The 20,908-nt window shown below is 35.8% G+C and overlaps 1 protein-coding gene across 2 annotated transcripts in view; it reads right to left on the bottom strand.

The window, feature by feature from the left end:
* Positions 1-20,908, bottom strand: part of si:ch211-51h4.2 (uncharacterized) — a 117,788-nt gene that overhangs the window by 64,453 nt on the left and 32,427 nt on the right. For both annotated transcript variants that reach the window (XM_060864784.1, XM_060864790.1), the window contains 2 exons: positions 14,123-14,188; positions 4,998-5,121 (listed from right to left, as the gene is read on the bottom strand). In XM_060864784.1, coding sequence (XP_060720767.1) covers positions 4,998-5,121; positions 14,123-14,188 — 190 coding nt within the window. The remainder of the gene's footprint in view (positions 1-4,997; positions 5,122-14,122; positions 14,189-20,908) is intronic.

The raw sequence follows: 20,908 nt of genomic DNA, 5'->3' as shown, positions 1-20,908 counted from the left end.
CAGCAAGCGCCCCTCATTCTCTGTTGACAGTCGTTAACAACCATGCTACAGTCACATCGGGCAAGTTAATTCCACCCTCCACAAAAATGGCCAAACAAAAGATGGACAATAGGAGCTCTCAAGACAGGTGGGAGGCAGATTATCTGTTCACAAATATAAAGGACAGACCTGTTTGTCTTGTGTGCAGAGCTAACGTGTCTGTAACGAAAGAATATAAAACATAAGAAGACCCTATGAAACGAAACATTATGAGATGTATAAGGACCTGGACATAAAGCAGAAGCTCCAGAAGGCAGAGGAGATGAAAAAAAGTCTGGTTTCCTGGCAGACTATGTTCATGAAAGCAAAATCAAAAAGTGAAGCTGCTGTAAAGGCTAGCTTTATTGTGGCAGCAGAGATTGCAAAATCTGCCTGGCCCTTTAATGAGGGAGAGTTTGTCAAAAAGTGTATGGTCAAGGTTTGCGACCTCGTGTGCCCAGATAAAAAGCAAGAATCAATGTGATCAATGTGCAGAGTAAATCAGAGTGTAGCAAACTGAGTTTGAATATATATTTTCTTTATGCACTTTTTCTACTCCAAGGCATGAACTGTTAATAGTCGAAAAGTTGGATTTTCATTTTATGAAATTATTATTTTTGGTTGTTTTGTTGTTGGTTTTGAAAAAGATCCACTTCAAAAAGGAACTTAAAATAATACAGTGAGAGGCATAATTTATTTTATTTATTTAAATAAGAAATGAACACCACTGATGTGTCTTTTATTTCAAAAAAGATAAATAAATAAAAGATAAATAATAAAGTTATTTTTATTTCTTATGTGTTAGTAATATCAATCTCTGGTTGTTCCAAATCCTGTTTTCAAGCAAAACTAAAGTTTGTTTCCATATGAAAAAGGTTGAACATTACATATCAGTTGCAGTTAATTTTTCAATAAATACTCAGTTTGGCCCATGACTTTATCTCAGTTTTATATTTTGGCACACTGTGAATTTGAGTTTGACACCCCTGTATTAGTCACATGAGATAAGAGCCCATGATCTAAATGAACTACAGTACAGGATCTGCTTCTACATTCAGAAAAACATGTTTATAGTCACACAAAGGCTATAATAGTTTACTGTATGTATTCTAATTCTTTTGCCATGCAAATTCCAGTTTATCCGTAGCTCGTTTTAACCTTTTTATAGTACACTGGAGAATGAAAATCGACATTTTCAATTAGTATTAATTAATTTATTGCCATTTGATATAAAATTTGTCAGGCCACTGTTGGTTTTCAGTGTGTGATGTAGATGCTTATGGACAAGCACATTTACACACATGTTAATGAGTTTGATATCACCATTTACTTTGAAGATGAACACATGGGAAAAAAACTAACTGTTTTGGGTTTTTATTTTGGAACTTATTTTAATATTTCTATGAAAATATTAGTACTATAGTTCTGGGTACCACATACCTCTCTCTCTCTCTCTCTCTCTCTCTCACTCACACACACACACACACACACACACACACACACACACACACACACACACACACACAGTAAAACAGTGCCATCTGTGTGAAGAGAAAAATGCACCATGCCACTTGCATCCTCTTCTCATCATCCCATATGTCAGAGGGAAACTGATTAGAGGCAACAGCAATTCCCACTCAGTCAACACATCTAGTCGAAATAAAGTTAGACTAAGCACCAAGCAAGCTACAAAACTATGACACCCCAGCAAACACAGACACACAAATCCCCAACACCCCCTCAAGCATTCGCTGTGTAAAAAAACTTATGCATAATTCAACAGAAAGAGGGTGGCAACAGGCAAACCAAAACCTACGATAAAGGAACAAACCAATGTAGAGAAAACACTACCATGTACTTGAAATATACAGGCTAATGATCATATGTTTCATATATATGATGTATCGGTTAATTCGCTGTAGCTGTCCCATCTCGAAAAACCACGCATCATTTAATGACCGCCATTAACAGGCCAAGATATTGTCGCCAGCCTGAAATATGTCATGGTTGCATTTGAAACAAGGCCCATATGCATTTTTAATGGTTCTATATTTCAGGTTATGATTCCCTCTCAGGAGTTTAAAGGGAGGCTCATCCAAACTGAACAATAAATCCCAAACTGGCAGTAATTAGGGAGCCAGCATCTGACATGCCTCCTTGCTGCCTCCCCTTTTGTAATTACTGCCGGCCTGCCTTTGAACTCATCTGCATATCATATTGCATCCTTGGCTTCTTTAAACTGTTTGCTGACCCATACAAAATGGAACCAAGAGAACGGCATGGATGTCTACACGCTCGTGTGTATGCTCCCGACGTGTTAATAGTTGTCTCTTAATGGCTAATGTGTGATTCTGACTCAGTTGTTGTAATGCCATGTATCTACTTAATTCATGGACACATGTATTTTACTAACACAATGTGCTAAATGTTGTCGTATTTCAAAGTTCAGGGAATAATCCACGCTGAATGATTTGCATAGTAATCTTTTTTAATTAAAATACACTCTTTAAAGGCATCTAAGATTTATTTTATAATAAAATTCTGAATGGACACTTTTTAATTCTCAAATAAAAAACTTGTTTCACAGACAATCCACGTCTATGAATGGATAAAAATAAGACATTCGTAATAAAAAATAAAATGTAAATAAAAATGTAATGATAATAATAATTATTGTAATTACACAAAAAATATCTAGTTAAACTGCTGTGGTATTTAAAGAATAAAACACTTCAGGACCTTCTATAGATACGTAAGTGACACACCCCAGCAATGGTTTTATAAATATATAAATAAATATAAATATTTTTTTTTTTCACATTTTAAAGATGTGTAAAATATTCACTCAAAATTCGAGTGATTTATGTATATTTATTGTACAATTTCAGTGGACAATTACTTTCTGCTGATAGGGACTGCTGGCTCACATTCAAATACTAACAAGCAAGAAACATTCAAGACCTTTCCAACCATCTATTTCAAAATGAGAGACATCCTGCACATGCACTGTGGGATGGCAATAAATTACAGCCACTTTAACTCTTCATTTGGAACCAATTACTTTATGGGTCACTGTTAGAAAAAAATGTCACCTGTGGTTAAATAGCAGTGCTATTCACAGCATTCATATCCATGGGGTGGGGGTTTATGCAGGCCAGAGTTCTTGATCCAGGTGGCATGATTGACAATGTGACACCAGAGGGGCTACTTGCGTTCCATAAAGCTCCAGCTCATAAATGATAACTGTTCAAATTATCGATAAGCATGACTGCTCCGGCAAACGACAATACATCAGAGAGTGTGATTGATGAGCTCAATTAAGCTGGCTGATGAGACAAAGCTGAATATTTCTCTCTCAGGCTGCCTAGATGTCCCATAGCTGGAAGACCGGCATGATGAACGGTTTGCAGTGATCATACGATGCATCTTAGCAGAACTGTGACCTACACTAGGGGTGTATGTTAAAGCTGCCTATAGATAAATTGTGCAGAATTCGAAAACCTAAAAAAGGCTTCAGAGTACTGTATGTTGAGCTGGATTCCATGAACAATATGATATATATATATATATATATATATATATATATATATATATATATATATATATACACATAAAACTACGGAGCAACAGCGGACTTGCGCAACATTAGCAGGCGATGTCTTCAGGAGAGGTCTATTTGTTACAAGTTGTTTGAGTTGTTTTTAAACATGGAAAAAAAATCGCTTCCTTGTGCTTTATCATTTCTATACTGCTGTGTTGGTATATTTTATTCTTTCTGAATATAGCAGTGGGCAACCTTCTTCTTGTAGTCATGGAAATTGTCTTGAAATAGTGCCATGTGCAGTACTAAAGCGCTCGTACATGATGGTCAAAAAAAAAGAAAGAAAGAAAGAAGGAACAGTGAATGCAAGCTTGCCAGCAACTCTTGCAGACATCACTGCATGAAGCATAATGCATAATCATTCTCCACTATAATCCTTCAATGTATATCTTTTAGTGTAATAGCTGTGTTTTGATCATTGTGACAGTACATCTCAGACTGAGATGGCTTAAAAAAAAGTTTCTTGGATACGATTGGATTGGATAAATCACGGGCCAGAAACCATTATTATTTCATAACTATAGTTCATTATTTCTGTAGTACCACATCCTCCTCTTCAGTTCTGCCTATTAATTTCTGTCCTTCTTCATGGCTCCTGCACAGAATAATGAAGCTACTTATTTTACTGAGATAAATGAATGTGATTAGAATGCAGAGGCACACAGAGTTTTCAAATAATATAAACTAGATGAAAGTGCATGTACCAATTAAGGTAACACCAGCTACTGTTAGTATTGGAACACTGTACACTGAACTGAATGGTCTGATTGTATAAATGTAGGCTGGTTGTAAGTGCAAACAGAAATCGGGCGAAATAAAAACTGACTTTCACCACTTGACTATGAAAAACTAAAAAACACATAAACAGACAAACAAACAAAAAACCTTTTTAATTGTACACCGTATTCCTAGCTGTACTATATTAACTTCCACATGAACATCTCTTCGATTCTGGTCTATCTGTGCTTGCTTGTAGATATGCTTTTATGTAAGTGTCTCTACACAGATTCTGCCAAATATTCTGTTTTTAAACCCCAATAAAATGAATGTGTCTGATATACTGGTCCAGGTAACATACAATACATGCTCAGACACAGTATGGTTCCTTTACATTGATGGTCGAAATAAAGGTGGTTGACAAATTGGGCAAGTACTTTCAGTAACTGTATCTGGAGCTATGCAATATTTGAACTTCATAAAATATGCAGTGAAGGCAGCTACAAATTACGTGCAAATGGTTGGACACGATTTTGAGAGACAAAGAAAATATGATGAACTATTAAAAATTGCAAGATGAAATATGTCGAACGAAAGAGTATGAGCAGCAGATAGAAATACAGTGCAATCCAGAGTCAAGGGGCTAATTATGTGCACTTACAGTGATAATCAGCAGGATGCCTTTAAGGAGAGTGAGCAGAGACGTGATTGGCTGGATGATGACCTGCGCCAGAAGAATACCCAAAGAGAGCGTCCACGTAAACACAGGGATAACGTAGATGTGACTGCAAAGTACAAAAACAGGCTGGCTTGGTACACAATGTTCTCCTTTCCACCCACATGGTGGCTTTAAATAACAGGTCACAAGCAACATCATCTCAAAATGACATTTATTGTGATGATTTGAACAGAAAGAGATACACAAGAAAGCAGAAAGGAACAGAGTGAGTATCATGTCTATGCTAGTGTTTCCTTTGATTTCGGATAATTCAGAGCTCACACTGTTCCTGTAGCGAAACATTAGATCACACACACATGCACACTCAGACACACTCACACATATGCACACACATCCACAATAATTATGCTACATTTTAATGAAATGGGACAGAAATATAGAGCAACTCAGAAACATAAATACTATACAGGCAGAAGATCTTAAAACAAGGCAAACCCAAATCAATAAGTCGGTCATATCCTACAGATAAATATATAATTCAGAAATGCTTTCCAGATTGTAAAAAAGTTCCTGTGATAGGAAAAAAAAAATCAATTTAGTTGGCTCACTTTTTATTCACTCCCTTTTTTCTCCTGACCTGTTTTAAAGTAAGCATTTGCCTGCATTGCGATCTTAATAAACCATTCATGCATTTAAGCCAGACGCAGTCAGGCCTGTGTAAACAATATCCAGGTTAAGTGATTACTGGGATGGAACAAAATAAATTACCTTTCCACAGTGATAAGTGCAATTATGGTGTGAAAGGGGGTTTTGGAACAGGGGGAGGGGGGATCCACTAGGTAAAGGATGCTAGGTATCTGGATTGACATTGACTATCTAACCAAGTGCTTGTGCTCCAGTATCAGCTTCAAATCTGTTCACATTTACCAAGCGATTTCATGTTCTTAAGCCATCAGCATCCATAATGTCTGCCTACATTCTAGCCATTATTGGATTCCATTACATTAAGGCTGTATAGAGAGTGTATATTTGCGTGTGGATTTTTCCAGAAAAATATACATACATTTCCTATAGAGCATTTTTCTCTGATCATATTTGTGCTTCAGCTTGATTTATTGCACTGTATTACAGCAGAATAGTGTGCAGCCAATTTGCATTTGATTTTATGGAAACCAATAATGTTAAATAATCAGCAACAGGGTTCCGTGATGCAACGTGAAGCAAAGCACAAATTGCATTACCACCATAAATCTGAGTCAAATTTAAACCTCAAAATGTTTCTAGCCCTGAAGTGTTTAATTCCGCTTATACCTCAGCAACCTGACAAACAAAATTCCATCCTTCCATCCATCCGTCTATCCATCCATCCATCCATCAATCCATCCACTCTGTACTGCTTATCCTACATGGGGTGTGGGAAACCTGTTACCTATTCCAGGGGACTTAGTGCACAAGGACAGTGACACCCTGACTCTTGACAGAGTGCTTTCCCATCACAGGACACAATCACACTATTAATAGAAGCAGTCAGCCTACCACACATGTCTTTGGACCGGTGGTGGTGATAGTGGGGACCAGAATACCTGGAGGATCTACTGTACTGGGAGAACATGCAAACTCTGTAAACACAGCACAGCATATGCCACCGTACTACCAGGGGATTTTTAAAATGAATTAATGAGTGATGCATCATGCATTTAATGTCCTGTTATCAATTACATTGTAACAGCTATAAACAGCCATAGATTTGTCATGTTTCTCAGAAACTAGAAATCACAAAATAGTCTATCCTGAATGCTCTCCCATTGCTGTTACTGCGAAATGTTGAGACAGAAGACTCCTTTTATAAATATCAAAGAAAATTCTCCTTATAGAAAGTTTCCCATTATGGTTAGATTATGAAGTAGGTCCACCATACAGTTGATATAAAGTAAATAAGCTCTTATCATGGAAATAAAAAATAAAAGCATTAGAATGAGTGCATAAATATATAAATCTATACTGACAGATCTGTGCTATTCTGGAAAATCGGATCAGATGGGTTGAGGTATAAAATTTAAATAATACATAAGCATTTTCCAATTTAATTAATAGATTAATTTTCTAATATTGCTGCCAAAACCATGTACAGTGATTTATAAGGTCAATTATGGGTTTTAGTCATCAGTATTTTAGGTCTGAAACAAGATACCGGTAATTTAGCTTAGTAACCCAGACTACTTTGCAACAGCTGCAGGGGGCCACCAGACACAATTATATGGTCTAAGGTAAGAAAGTGGCTACATCACTGCATCTAATTATTATGTGTGACTTTTGTAGGTTTTAAAACACAGTTGATTCAATGACATTACAAATGTTATAAGGGCAATAAACTTCAGACATAATATAACTGCAATATGATGGTTCAGTTAGCAGCCACCAAGTAGTCCATAGCATTATTGTTCTCCGAATTATCACATTTTATTGTAAAAGCTCAGTAGAACCTGCAATTCTTTTTTATATATGAATATTGTCAGCACATTTTTTATACTCTTCAGTTAACTAGATAACATAAATCTATAAGCTCTTCCAGAAAGGAAGGCTTAGTTTCTGACGTTTGACATTATTGATGTTGCTGAGAGGATGGATTAATGCTGGCGGATCAAGATTCTTGGTTGACATGACCAGTCTCTATTGAGCTGAACCATTCAGTGAATGGAATCTGAAAACAGCTGCCATTAAAGCATCGTGTTAAATTCATGACGTCTGACCAGAGGAAAGCCTGACAGGCTCAACTATAACTCCAAACAAACCATCCATAAATAGATATTTCCTGAATACACATAATTATCTGACACGTGTTTACATTGATTCTGCCCTTTGCCTTTTAATAATTTCTACTTTAATACGAACAGATCTGTTTGTACCAGCTTGCCTCTTTTATGACCCCTAATGCTTTGAATATCACCAGGAGAATATCAAGCTGCTAATCAATGTGCCTCATGTAAACATTTTCACATCCTTTTATGCCTTCATTAGTGCATTTGCTTAGCAGGATTTGGCACTAATGACCCCCAGTGGACCTTTAAAATGGGCTTTGAGGACTCTCAGATTGCAGACTGCTAGTGAAAGTGGAGAAAAAAGAAAAGGATTTATATAAGAGAAAAGAACATGGGAATAGAGAGTAAAATGATGTTGTTTGAACTGTGATGTGCATGTTATCCATAAAAACTGGCATTAGGCTATTTGTTAGTAACAGGAAGCTTTAAATTAAATTTAATCCTCAGTTTCATGGCTATGGAGGATTTTACTCAACATGTGACTGGCATTGGATAGAAGGGTAAAAAGTATACACTAAATGAAAAATACTAGGACCAGTATTTTGGTGATGATTAACTAATGTTCAGCTTTTATGTTAAACAGTGCAGAGTACAGAGTAGGACAGGAAGAGAATGAACAAGCTGGATAGGAGAGCCAGCTCTGTCCTGGGCTGCCCATTGTATTTCAGGGTGACTTACAATTTATACAACTGAGCAATCGAGGGTTAAGGGCCTTGCTCAGGGGATTCGAACTCATGACCTTCCATTCAGTAGTCCAACGCCTTAAGCACTAGGCTACCACATCCCATTAGATCTGTTGAGGAGGTGGGTGGGAGGAAGATGTTAGCCAAGCTGAGTAAGCTGCACAATCAGTTTGAGACTGTTTAGACCCAGACATTATAACACTTAATTACAGTAATCTTATTGCATTATTGAACAATTTTATAGAATTGTATTGTCTATATATATATATATATATATATATATATATATATATATATATATATATATATATATATATATATATATATATATATCTTTTTTTTTATTAAACTTTTCTTTAAACATGTCTTTAATACCTGCACTTTAACTGTCTGTGAGCTGCTGTGATAAGTGAATTCCCTATTGTGGGATTAATAAAGTTTATCTTATCTCATCTATTTTTTTTTTTTTTTACAAAATAGCTTTTTGTTAATTAAAATGTACGTAGATTTAATTGACTAAAATATTAGTTCATTTTATCACTTTCCTTCTCTCAACAGCACCTCAGATATTCTCTTTCTCTCTTAAGTAAATTTAAGAATAAATAAAAAAAACATCAGACTCCTTCTAAAAATGTTAAAGATAATGTTAAATGGCAATGTTAACCAAAATGATAGTATCTGTTGCGCTTGGTTAAACATTTGTTAGAATTTTTTTTATCATTAGCCTTAGATTTTATGTGAATCAGCTGTTACTATAGAAATAATAATGTACTACAAGTGCAATAGAATTATGTATGTTGCAGCCTAGCTGCATTATATAGTATAGTATTATATTAAATAGAATATTATATAAAGTGTATGCTATCTGATATGAAAATTAACTATTGCTGTGGCATAAAGACATTTTATACATGCACAACCTCATATTCATTCATTCATTCATTCATTCATCTTCTACCGCTTATCCGAACTACCTCGGGTCACGGGGAGCCTGTGCCTATCTCAGGCGTCATCGGGCATCAAGGCAGGATACACCCTGGACGGAGTGCCAACCCATCGCAGGGCAACAACCTCATATTATGTAATAGTAATTTAAGGTTCCTTTAAGGTAAAATATATGCCTAAAAAAATCCATATTTACAGTATCTAAATCTTTTCAAGAATAACAATTATTTTATACATAAATTTTTGAAATGTACATCAGGATACATGAAAAAAGCAATCAGTACATAAAAAATACAGTAGTAGCTTTTCCCACAAAAAAAATCAGTCTAAAATAAAGAGCTGTGTAAATTTCATACCGGCAACTAATATAAAAGTTGAATTAAATTACACACACAAAATGTAGCGGGTGTTTTTGGAAGCTTGTTTCCACCTCCTTATAAAAAATAATAAAATATATTTTATATCTAAAAATTCTCAGAATCTCAGAATTCCTTGCAATTCTTCTCCAGACTCTTCAAAGAACGTTAAAGAGGAATCGGTTGTGACATAGAAGCAACAAACCAGATGATGCAGATGTGGCATATTTTATACACCAATAGCTTCAGGCATCAGAATGTCAACGTGATTATCGGTGGATGCACCAGAAATGCTGGATGTCTGTGATTATTACAGACAGAGAAACTGTCCGCCAAGTAATGAGACTTTTAGATGGACAAAGTTCTCGATCTTCGTTCGCAAGGTCATCTACGTCGACGCATATATAACAGTTGTGGGCCACACTTTGTCGATCTAAAAGTCTTATTAATTGAAATATGCCACTTCTGCATCATCAGTTTTGTTGCGTCTCTGCCTCTGCTAGCTTTATGTTGTGTGACTCCTACAATAAAAATCAAGATCTCTCTATTTGTAAAACCACAACGAAAATAATACTCTATGCATGACCACATAGCAAGATCATAATGAGTAACTGGGAGAAATTACATCAGAATGATGAAATATATGGCATATTTCTGAGGAAAAATACAAGAATTGCAATGCTGAGATTTAAATTCGCAATTCTGAGATATAAAGTCGTAATTCTGAGATATAAAAAGTGGCAATTATCTTTTAGTATTTTTTTAATAAAAGAAACAAGCTTCCATAGGTGTTTCAACTCAGTTGAACCCATTGTTCTTAATTTAGCACTTTTACAATGGATGCCATCAAAGCTTTAAACTGATCCCTAATGAGGAAGCCAGAGACGGTGACAAAAAAAAACTACATGAGGAAAAAAACATGAAAGGAACCATGCTTAAAAGGGGATCCTCATCTGGGTCAGACTAGATAGGGGATTATAAATAATTTTTCAGAATCTTTTTTTTATAGATATGTGTATGATGGAGTCAAGCAGTTATAAGTATACTGAAAAGTTTCACTTTGTGTAATAACCTGACTCAACTGTCAGTATTACGATGCATGACTACATTCTGGGATAGAAAGAAATGAGCCCCAGCTTCTCTTCTTCATACTATTCTTTTGGACTGGTATATTATAATTTATATTTACACTATACTGTATATGTTCATATAAACATATGCATACTGTACTGTACATTAGGGGTGCTATCAAAATGGTTCTACAAAAACCCAAAATAATCCACCTAACATTATTCTGATGCAAATTTTTTCTATCCCTGTTTAGACCAGCTGCAACCTCATATTAGCGATTTTCTAAGATGTGGGGCTTACTACATGTAGGCAAAAAAAACGAGCAGGTTGCAATTACAGGCACTCATTAATTGAATTATGAGACCGTATGCTACTCTTGGAAAGGGCTCCAAAGTCGATTTATTCAATTTCCCTGTTTACGCTTTAGAGTCCCAGGCTGCATATTGATGTGCACATAGAATTTGGCACCTAACCATTCAGCACCTAAGTACCAGCTGACACACCAAGCTTGATAAAATTTGACCACAACCAAACTCACTTAACCTTCTACAGATGTTTTATAATGATTCGACAAGGGAGAAAATATTTGTCTGACCCCTGTTATTGTCACAAATATTTCAGGTTTGGTAAGCAAGTTTCAAAAAACAAACCCTTCATTCAGACAGATAAAAAATATAACAACTGTGAATTTTTAACATATTATGACAAAAAATGCCTGCATTTAAAATGACGAGACTTTATCCTGCAGGCAAGACAAAATGAGTAAAAAAAAACATGAATGCTATCAAATATGCAACTGCTTTTTCTCTTAATGAGCACATTTCTTGATGTATGCCTAGCAGAATGTGAAAGCTAAGGGGTTCAAATAGATATTTTAGATGGGGAAAAAAAGCATCTCCTGTACGTCTTCTTACAGTGAGAAAATTAAAGATAAAAATAAACCTGTATTCTTCAGTGTAGCATAAATTGTAGCATAATACAGTGCAAAATAGAATTAATGCAGATTTGAAATTTTGCATCCCATTATCTCCACATTTAGGCATAAATCAGCTATAACACTGCCTGTGTGCTCACACATCCATTATGGTGGGATTTTAATAAAAGAGGTACTCTGGTGTATTCTGAGAGCTCGCTCTCAAAATGGTCTGGGTCAGAATCAATTATGCTTGTCCCTCTCATCCCCGGGGATGTATGTATAACTTTACAAGGACGTTTGCAGCCAAACGAACCCTAAATCACATTAATGCTGCATCAAAGCAAAGCACAAGCTGAATGATGATTTGATCACTGAAGAAAGTGTGCATGCAATATATTTAGAACAAATTAATTGACAAAGTCCAGGACACCTGGAAGAGTTCAATCTGCTCAGGCGTGCTTAATTTCTTATATATAGATATAGTCATAGTAAACAATTATGCAGAATAAAGAGATGCATGTTTACTGTTTATCCAGGATTTGTAGCTGTTAGCATTAGCAATACACTCAATTACCATCAAATTCTTCTTAGATTGATCAAGTCAACATGACTATAGACTACTTATATTTAATCAGGAATAAAGGCTTTAGCTGGTTTAGGCTAGTTTAGCTAGTTGTAGAGCCTGGTTTAGCTGGTGTTAGACTGGTCTACTTCACTGGCTAATTTGCCACCCAGCCTGAAAGTGGTTAGTTGTTCATCTAGCTTGACCTATTAAATCATCTATAACAAGTCTGTAGTGTAGTGATAAACCCACTCTAAAACCAAAAAAGCCTGAAAAGCTGGAACTAGTCTGTCCACTTCAACCAGAATCAACCACACAATCTAAACCTGACCAACTGGAACCACCATCTAGAACCAGCCTGAATATTTAGAACCAACCTCATCAGCTAAAACCAATCAAGCAAGCAAGAATCGGCCTGGTCGGTTTGAAACCACTGATCAGCAATATGTAGCCTGAACCAATAGCTCAACTAGGCTGGTCTATGCGAACAGTATGTGTAACCTGTGCACAAAACTCCTCTGAAAGCATCAGATCAAACCAGCTTGTCCAGCAGAGGCTAATAACAAAGTAACTGTCTCAGGTTTTCAAATGCGGGGTAGCAAGATTGCATGTCAGGATAACTGCATACAGTTTGGCACAAAAACATGTGGCACAAAGAAACTGCTTCAGTTACATTACAGATTAACTAGAATTGAATAATAAAATATGCTATTCATGGTATTTACTGTACGGTGACCAAGAAGTGCAAAACAAATTAACAAATCCGAAAACAAAACAACAAATCCGAAAACACATTAACAAATCCGAAAACATTAACAAATCCGAAAACAAAACAACAAATCCAAAAACATTAACAAATCCGAAAACACATTAACAAATCCGAAAACACATTAAAAAATCCGAAAACAAAACAACAAATCCGAAAACACATTAACAAATCCGAAAACACATTAAAAAATCCGAAAACACATTAACAAATCCGAAAACAAATTAACAAATTCGAAAACCCATTAAAAAATGGAATGGATGGATGGAATGGGTTACTGTGGATTAATTTTGTTATTTTCTTATATCTAAACGAAGAACTTTACACATTACACATAAGGTTCCATACCTGTATATCTTGAGTGACAGGTGTCTCGTCCGATGATCGGTAAGTTTCCATTCATAAACTATACCTACCGTTTCCGGGTTGTCTGACTTGTCGTTGTGTTTTCGGATTTGTTAATGTGTTTTCGGATTTGTTAATGTGTTTTCGGATTTGTTAATGTGTTTTGCACTTCTCGGCCACCGTAGTACTGTCATGAATCGCCATCTTGCGCTGAAAGCGGAGCCAAACAGCGCGTACAGCAGTTGCATCACAGTGTTCAATTCCACTTTTGCTTTATGTTCATTGATTTCTTTATGTAGCCATATATGTTTTGTTTTCATTCATGTCCTGTCTCTATTCCTGTCTCTGTCTCTATTTTTCTCAAATCTTGATTAATCTCACTTGGGTTCAGTTTAGTTATTGATTTGTATACCTATTTACACTGTTGTGTGTTATGTTATTTGTGAAGCATATGGTCCGTTCTCTTGAGCTTTATGTTTTTACTTTGTTTTTCACTACAGCCTGTTTTGTAAGCCTGTATTTGCCATTGACTTTCCCTATTGGATTTACCTTTGTTGGACTTAATAAGTCTCTGCCTGCTTCTGTACCTGCAACATTTCAACAAACATTCAATCACATTAATACACTATAGTTTGTGATCTTACCTTGTATGAAAAAGTGAAGCATATGCTTCACTACCTGCCAAAACATAACTGATTCCAATAGATACGCTGCAAAAAAACCCAGAAACAATTGATCAGAAATTTTACTTTACATATTAAATTGCAAACAAAATTGTAGTACAATATTTAAAACAAACAAACAAATAAACAAACAAACATTAAAGATTAGACTACGGTTTGGTGTATATTGCCGATATCGAGTTCCGATATGGTTAGAGTGTTGAATGAACACATAGAAGTCTTTTTTTTCCTGAAAGTTACACAAAACAATTACACATTACATCAGCTTAACACTGCCACACAGTGAGCTTTTATAAGTTAGAGGATTGAAAAATCTTTACACCACCATCTTTAAAGGTCATTGATTCATTCATCTTCATGCATTTTCCTGGTTTCCTCTGGTGGATCAGGAGCTTTTCGCAGGGACCATAATCATGAGATTGAAAGACACATTGGTCAGGATGTCAGTCTGTCACAAGGTACCAAGCACACATATTCACACACTAAGTGCAAACAGTTACATAGTCAATCCACCTATGAACGTGATTAGAAGGTGGGAGGAATGTGAAGATCTCCAAGCTCAATAAAGATCAAACCAGGAATGCTGAGTTGTGACGTGGCACCACTTTATGCTGTGCCAACATGCCATGCTTTTTTTATTTTTTTTTGAAAAGATATCGGGCTTCAGCCTCATGTCTGAGTCTATTAATGTCAGCCAAAGGGCCTCTAGCTGAGAAAGTAAGCAGTTTTGTCTTTCTAATAATGATGAAAAGTACCAGATTTTCCAGTGAATACTAGATGGCTTGTTTGTGAACTTTGATTGTATAGATTAGTTAGAATCACTTCAATTCTATCATGCAATCTGATTAAATAAAAGTTGATTGATTAAAGTCTTTAAGGTTATTGTCTAGTTCATATGCTTTATTTGTGTTGTGTATTAAAACTATTTACTGTATGTACCCTGATAGAACACTTTATTAGAAACACCTAGGAACATCATATGGCAACAGTGCAATGTATATAATCATGCAGATACAGGTCAAGAACTTAAGGGAATGTTTAAATTGAATGTCAGAATGGAGAAAAATGTAATCTCATTTACTTTGATCTTGGCAGGGTTTTGGTGCCATACAGCTGAGTTTGAATATTCCAGAAACTGCTGATCTGGCACAAGACTCTTTGGAGTTTACAGGGGATGTTGATGAGGTCGACTGGTTCAAGCTGACAAGAAGCCTACACTTGTTACAACATTGCTTAGTAGAAAAAGCAGCACACAACACACTGAAGCTTGAGATAGACGGGCTATAACAATAAAAGTCCACGTCCGGTTTCAGTCCCATCAGAATTCAGACAAATTTTTACAGTACAATGGGCACAGACTCTTTTTTCAATGTCATTAACTGTCACATTTTCTTTTCAATTGTTTTATGTGAACATTGTCTGAAGCTCTTGATCTGTATCTGCATGATTTTATTCACTGCGTTTCTGCCACATGATTGTCTGATTGATTGAATAATTGCACGAATAAGCAGATATACAGATGTTCCAAATGATCTGGATGATGCTTGTATGAAGTGTAACATCCTGTTTTTTATCCCGTATGTTATTTTCACTTGTTTGTGCCAGCGATATTTCCCTCCAGCTTCTGCAGCATGGCAATAAAAATTCTTTGTTTTGCGTTTACCTGTCTGAATGCTCATAACACCACCATCTTTGAGCAGAACTGAACCATTAAATCGTGGCTAATTGTGCATTGAATATGACACTTGTGTGCTATTAACACATCCATGGTGTCCTTAGAGCCCCTTTACATCTTAGATTTAAAACTCTAAGACTCCACCAAGCTTTTTTTTATTTAAGGCATGCGTAGTTTCACATCAATAAATTAGCTGAACAGTACAGTGCTCTGCGATTAGATAAGAATAATAAAGACATCGATCTATCAGCTCAATGGCTCATAGTCAGATTTTGTAAAGAATGATGGCTTATAAGAGTTGGCTTTAAAATGTCTTTAAAATCAGAAATATGAGCCTGATGAGTCTATAATTATTCACTGTCCAAAAATTCACTTGACCAAGGAATATAGAAAAAAAGCTTTTGGCTTTGGCACTGGTGACATTTCATGTGTAAATAAAACTCCATTTCCTGCCACTCTTAAGGGCAAGACATGGATTAAAAACCTACTTAGCACTCAGATCTCAGGAGACCTTGATCTTCTCTTGCCTCATTGCAGAATCAGCGCAGCTCTATCTTTGTGCTTTCATTAACCTTTTTGTTGATTAAGATAAAAGAAGAACATCCCTAGGCTGGAACCTCTCTTTTTATCTGGATGTGGGGATGATGTTGGCATTTTAGTTTTTCTTCTTTTTGTGTCTTAATTTGCCGTAACTCACAGAGAGCTTAAAGGTGGGGTCTCCGATGTTTGAAAGCCAATGTTGACATTTAAATTCACCAAAACAAACACGCCCCTAACCCAAATGGGTCCCACCCATGTACTGATAGCTCCGCCCACACATACGTACGTAGCCCAGGCAACTAATGGAAAGAAATGTGTCTTTATCATAGCTGAAGGGAAGAAACAATACGATTGCAGATAAAAAAACAAGCAAAAATGACACACAAGCATAATCATGCGAAGGACAGCATATATTAGTTCTGTGAAACAAAGCAAAACCAACGTTAATCACCTATCGTGAAGGAAAAAAGCGCCTCGGCATCTTAAGTAAAGTTGGCCGCATATTCACAGATTCGAGTTTCGTGAGTCAATAACTCCTGAGCTAAACGCTGTTACTACACAAATAACACCTCTTTTCTATCGTAGTAATGTAGAGTGGCAGCTACAACCCAATTTTCCTCAAAATCAGCTTTCCTCCGCGGTGGACTAAATACACAAGTCTCTATGTGCGGACGACTGAGAGACAGATTCCAAGGGACCGTCTGCAAAGTTCAAAACCCGAAAAGCGAATACTATAAAACAGTCAATAACTTTACTGTAATACATTGTACTGTCACCAAATTCAGCTCACACATCACTGATAGTTATACAACAACACTCAATTGGGGGAAATGTCTTTTTAATACATACGGCAAACTTTACTTACAGTAATATTTAATATGCAGCCAACTTTATTTAAGTCCCTCGGCATCCCATCGCAGGCCTACCCACTCCTTCAGTTCTCTCCAGTGCTGGAAAGCTGATCCTATATTAACACGAGTCCTACTTCTTGCCTTATTGTAAGCCTTTCTTCGCTTTGTCAATGTTTCAATTGCTTTCTGCTAATGTTACACATGTGTACTGAACACTCTCTCCACCCATATTGACAAGGCATGCCCCTTTCTGCCCATTGGCTACACGTTTGTTTTGTTTTTGTTTTGTTTGCCGGCCCAACACAGTTTTCTGAAGCATTTCTCAAACAAGGGAGACCCCACCTTTAAGACCATATATATCACACATTGTGAATGCTGTACGGATTTCATTATTTTTCTTCTAAAAATGCTAACTCGAATGAATAATTAGTATAAAATCATAATTATTCTCCGAAGGCATTTAAGTCTCTTATAATTTTGTACAGTAAAGTAAAAAACATCTAGAATCCTCATTTTCAACATTCCCCAAGGTATTATGCAGAATCAACAGTGTTTTACAGTGTTGAGGCTTTAAAGTGAAGGTTCCTAATGGCCATACAATACCATCATAAGCTTTTATATAAAGCAAGGAACCTTTAACTATCCCAAACTTTCAAAAACATTTTTCTATGTGTGTATTATATAAAGGAATTATAAAATAAATAAATAAATAAATAAATAACCCTTAACTTCTTATCAATGGTCATCTATTATTATTGTAAAATTTAAAATAGTAGGGGGCACGGTGGCTTAGTGGTTAGCACGTTCGCCTCACACCTCCAGGGTTGGGGGTTCGATTCCCGCCTCCGCCTTGTGTGTGTGGAGTTTGCATGTTCTCCCCGTGCCTCGGGGGTTTCCTCCGGGTACTCCGGTTTCCTCCCCCGGTCCAAAGACATGCATGGTAGTTTGATTGGCATCTCTGGAAAATTGCCCGTAGTGTGTGACTGTGTGAGTGAATGAGTGTGTGTGTGCCCTGCGATGGGTTGGCACTCCGTCCAGGGTGTATCCTGCCTTGATGCCCGATGACGCCTGAGATAGGCACAGGCTCCCCGTGACCCGAGGTAGTTCGGATAAGCGTTAGAATATGAATGAATGAATAATTTATTAGTAAAATCTATTTTTTAGTGTATTAATAAAATCCAATTAAATAAAATTAATTAAACAAATAATATCGCCATCGGTTATGGGTTTAAATTCCTGAATGTCATTTATTTCTTCAAAGAAATTAAGAAAACTGAATGAACTGAGACTGGGTGAACTAGACCACGGCTGGGTGAAAAACAAACGTATTTAAACAAACAAATTTGTGGACGTTTGCTGTCCAAGATGTCAAAGATGAAATAAAACCGTTATTACCTTAAAGTAATTAGACACCTTCTCTAATTTTGAACATTACTGTTATAAAGTTGCTTTTCTATTTAAAGTCGTCCTCACATTTTCATCTGTAATATTATAATTATATTCAACGACTGTGTACAAGCAATGTTTTTCTTTTAATGCTTTATGAACAGAACACATGCTTATGTGAAAAACATAATTGTAATTTAATTTCTTAGGCACAGCATAATTCAATTATCTGCCTTGTATTCGAGGTTCATTTATGCAAGTTTAATTTTTTTGCCAAGAAAAAATAATCACACATAAAAACCTCATTTTACAATTGTTTGCAGCCCCTACTTTTATGTTATTTGCATAATTTTCTTAGTAAATGATTTGCTACACAAGCTTAGTATGCAATTCATCAAATTGTAGCAAATTAATCTCTTTGTTACTAACGTCGGCCTGGACGTGGTCTGAGAGTCTCGATCATGCCTATCGTATGGATGCAGGAAGAAAAAACAGGGTGCTGCATATGGCTTGCAGCAGTTCCCTATAAACTATAAAACTTTAATTACCGTTGTGTTATGCAACAGTGGACAATAAGGTGTTTTACTATTGAAAGCCAATATGGCTTATGATTGAAATTCTATTTTAGGACATAGTAAAGAAGCTTTTATTATTACTTATAATAGCAGGGATGAGATCGCTCCATAGGGCATACTTAAAGAACTTTTAAAGGCATCATGTGTATGCTGAACTCTAAGCAGTTAACTATAGAATCATGAAACAAGCACTCAAAAGAGAACCATTCGTAAAGCGTAAAGGGAAGAGAGAAATATACCATCCCTGAAAACCATAATGTCCAACAATTTTCTCATGATGCTTTTCTCTGAAATTGTAGAATCAATCATTGCTCTGTACAAAATTGCACAAAATCAGTATGAAATTGATCCAAAGTGGCAGTACCGCTGAACTTGTTGACAATACTGATTCAAAAAAAAAAAAAAGATTACATGTGATTGCTGACCTTGCCTCGGTTTTTTTGTAAGCTTAAATAAAAAGCCTTTTGTTTAAGCAGTAATTTGTGAAAAAAAATTACATACTAAAGCTACTCAAGTATTATCAATAACCCGGGAGTAGCAAAAATATGGGACACTGAGGACATGTCCCCTGCATTTCTGCAGGTAAATGATCGTGTTCTCTGATTTTTTTTTTGCAATTTATACTTAGCACATGCCCTGACTAACAATCACAAATCTCTGCGAGAGGAAAAAAGCACACACCGTTTTAAATACCGTTTTAAAAGGTATTGTTTATTTCAGACTGACTGAAGTTGAGTGCAATTAAACTGTGTGGGACTCAATCAGAACTAATGTATTGAATGAAGTCAGTGACAGTTTTATAAAAAGACTTTCACATGTAGTTTTGAGAGGGTGAATTAGCTAAATTTGCTGTCAGACTGGATTTGACAAGAAGGTATGAACATGAACAATTTCATTATGTTCTGGTATAAAACTATTACATAAGGATATGTTTGGCACAGAGCATGCCTAAATGCATGCAAACTACTACCACTTTTATTAGCTAGGATGCATGAATGATAAAATTGAACCATTTTTTGTTGGAACATACCAACTGTATTCCTCAGTGGAAAAAACAAACGTTTTTTGTTTCTTTACAAACAAGCAATGGAGTCAATAGAGGCTTATTAGTGAATTTATTTTATTGGTTTAGACTGAAACATCTGCTTGGGAGGCTGGTGTTTAATACTTAAATAAAATAAAAGCCCTATGGAGATCTGCTACAAATCCATCTTACATACATACAGTACGTTTGCCATATATCTCAAATGCAGTATTTTGGAAAACTTCAAATAAATGCAAGAAGAGTCCCAAAATATTAAGATACATGAACAAAGTTTCATATAAACAAATCCCAGATTTTAGTACAAGGAAATTTGTCTAGAACCTTGTTTACCGGTATACTGGCATCCATACTGCCAGCGGAATTGAAATGGACTTGTGGGACATTTTCAAAGAGTATAAACAAATAAATTATTTTATTATTACAAATCACTGTTGGCTTTCAATGTGAAATGTTTTTACCTCATACACAGAATTTCAGTGTTTGAAGATAACGGATTCAAATTTTTTAATGATTTTGAAGTACTTGTGGAATCTCAGAGAGCAGAAATGGGTTTGACAGCACTTATGCTGAAGATATAAACATTTGTCTGAAAAATTACTAAACTATTATTAGTATCACCACTATAGGCTAGGTAAGTAATAGAAATACAGAGAGTAATAGAAAAATAGAGAGTGT

The sequence above is a fragment of the Tachysurus vachellii genome, chromosome 1 (assembly GCF_030014155.1).
Source record: "Tachysurus vachellii isolate PV-2020 chromosome 1, HZAU_Pvac_v1, whole genome shotgun sequence".
NCBI lineage: Eukaryota > Metazoa > Chordata > Actinopteri > Siluriformes > Bagridae > Tachysurus > Tachysurus vachellii.
The sequence above is the reverse complement of the archived record's forward strand: the minus strand, read 5'-3'. Positions and strand labels throughout refer to the sequence as shown.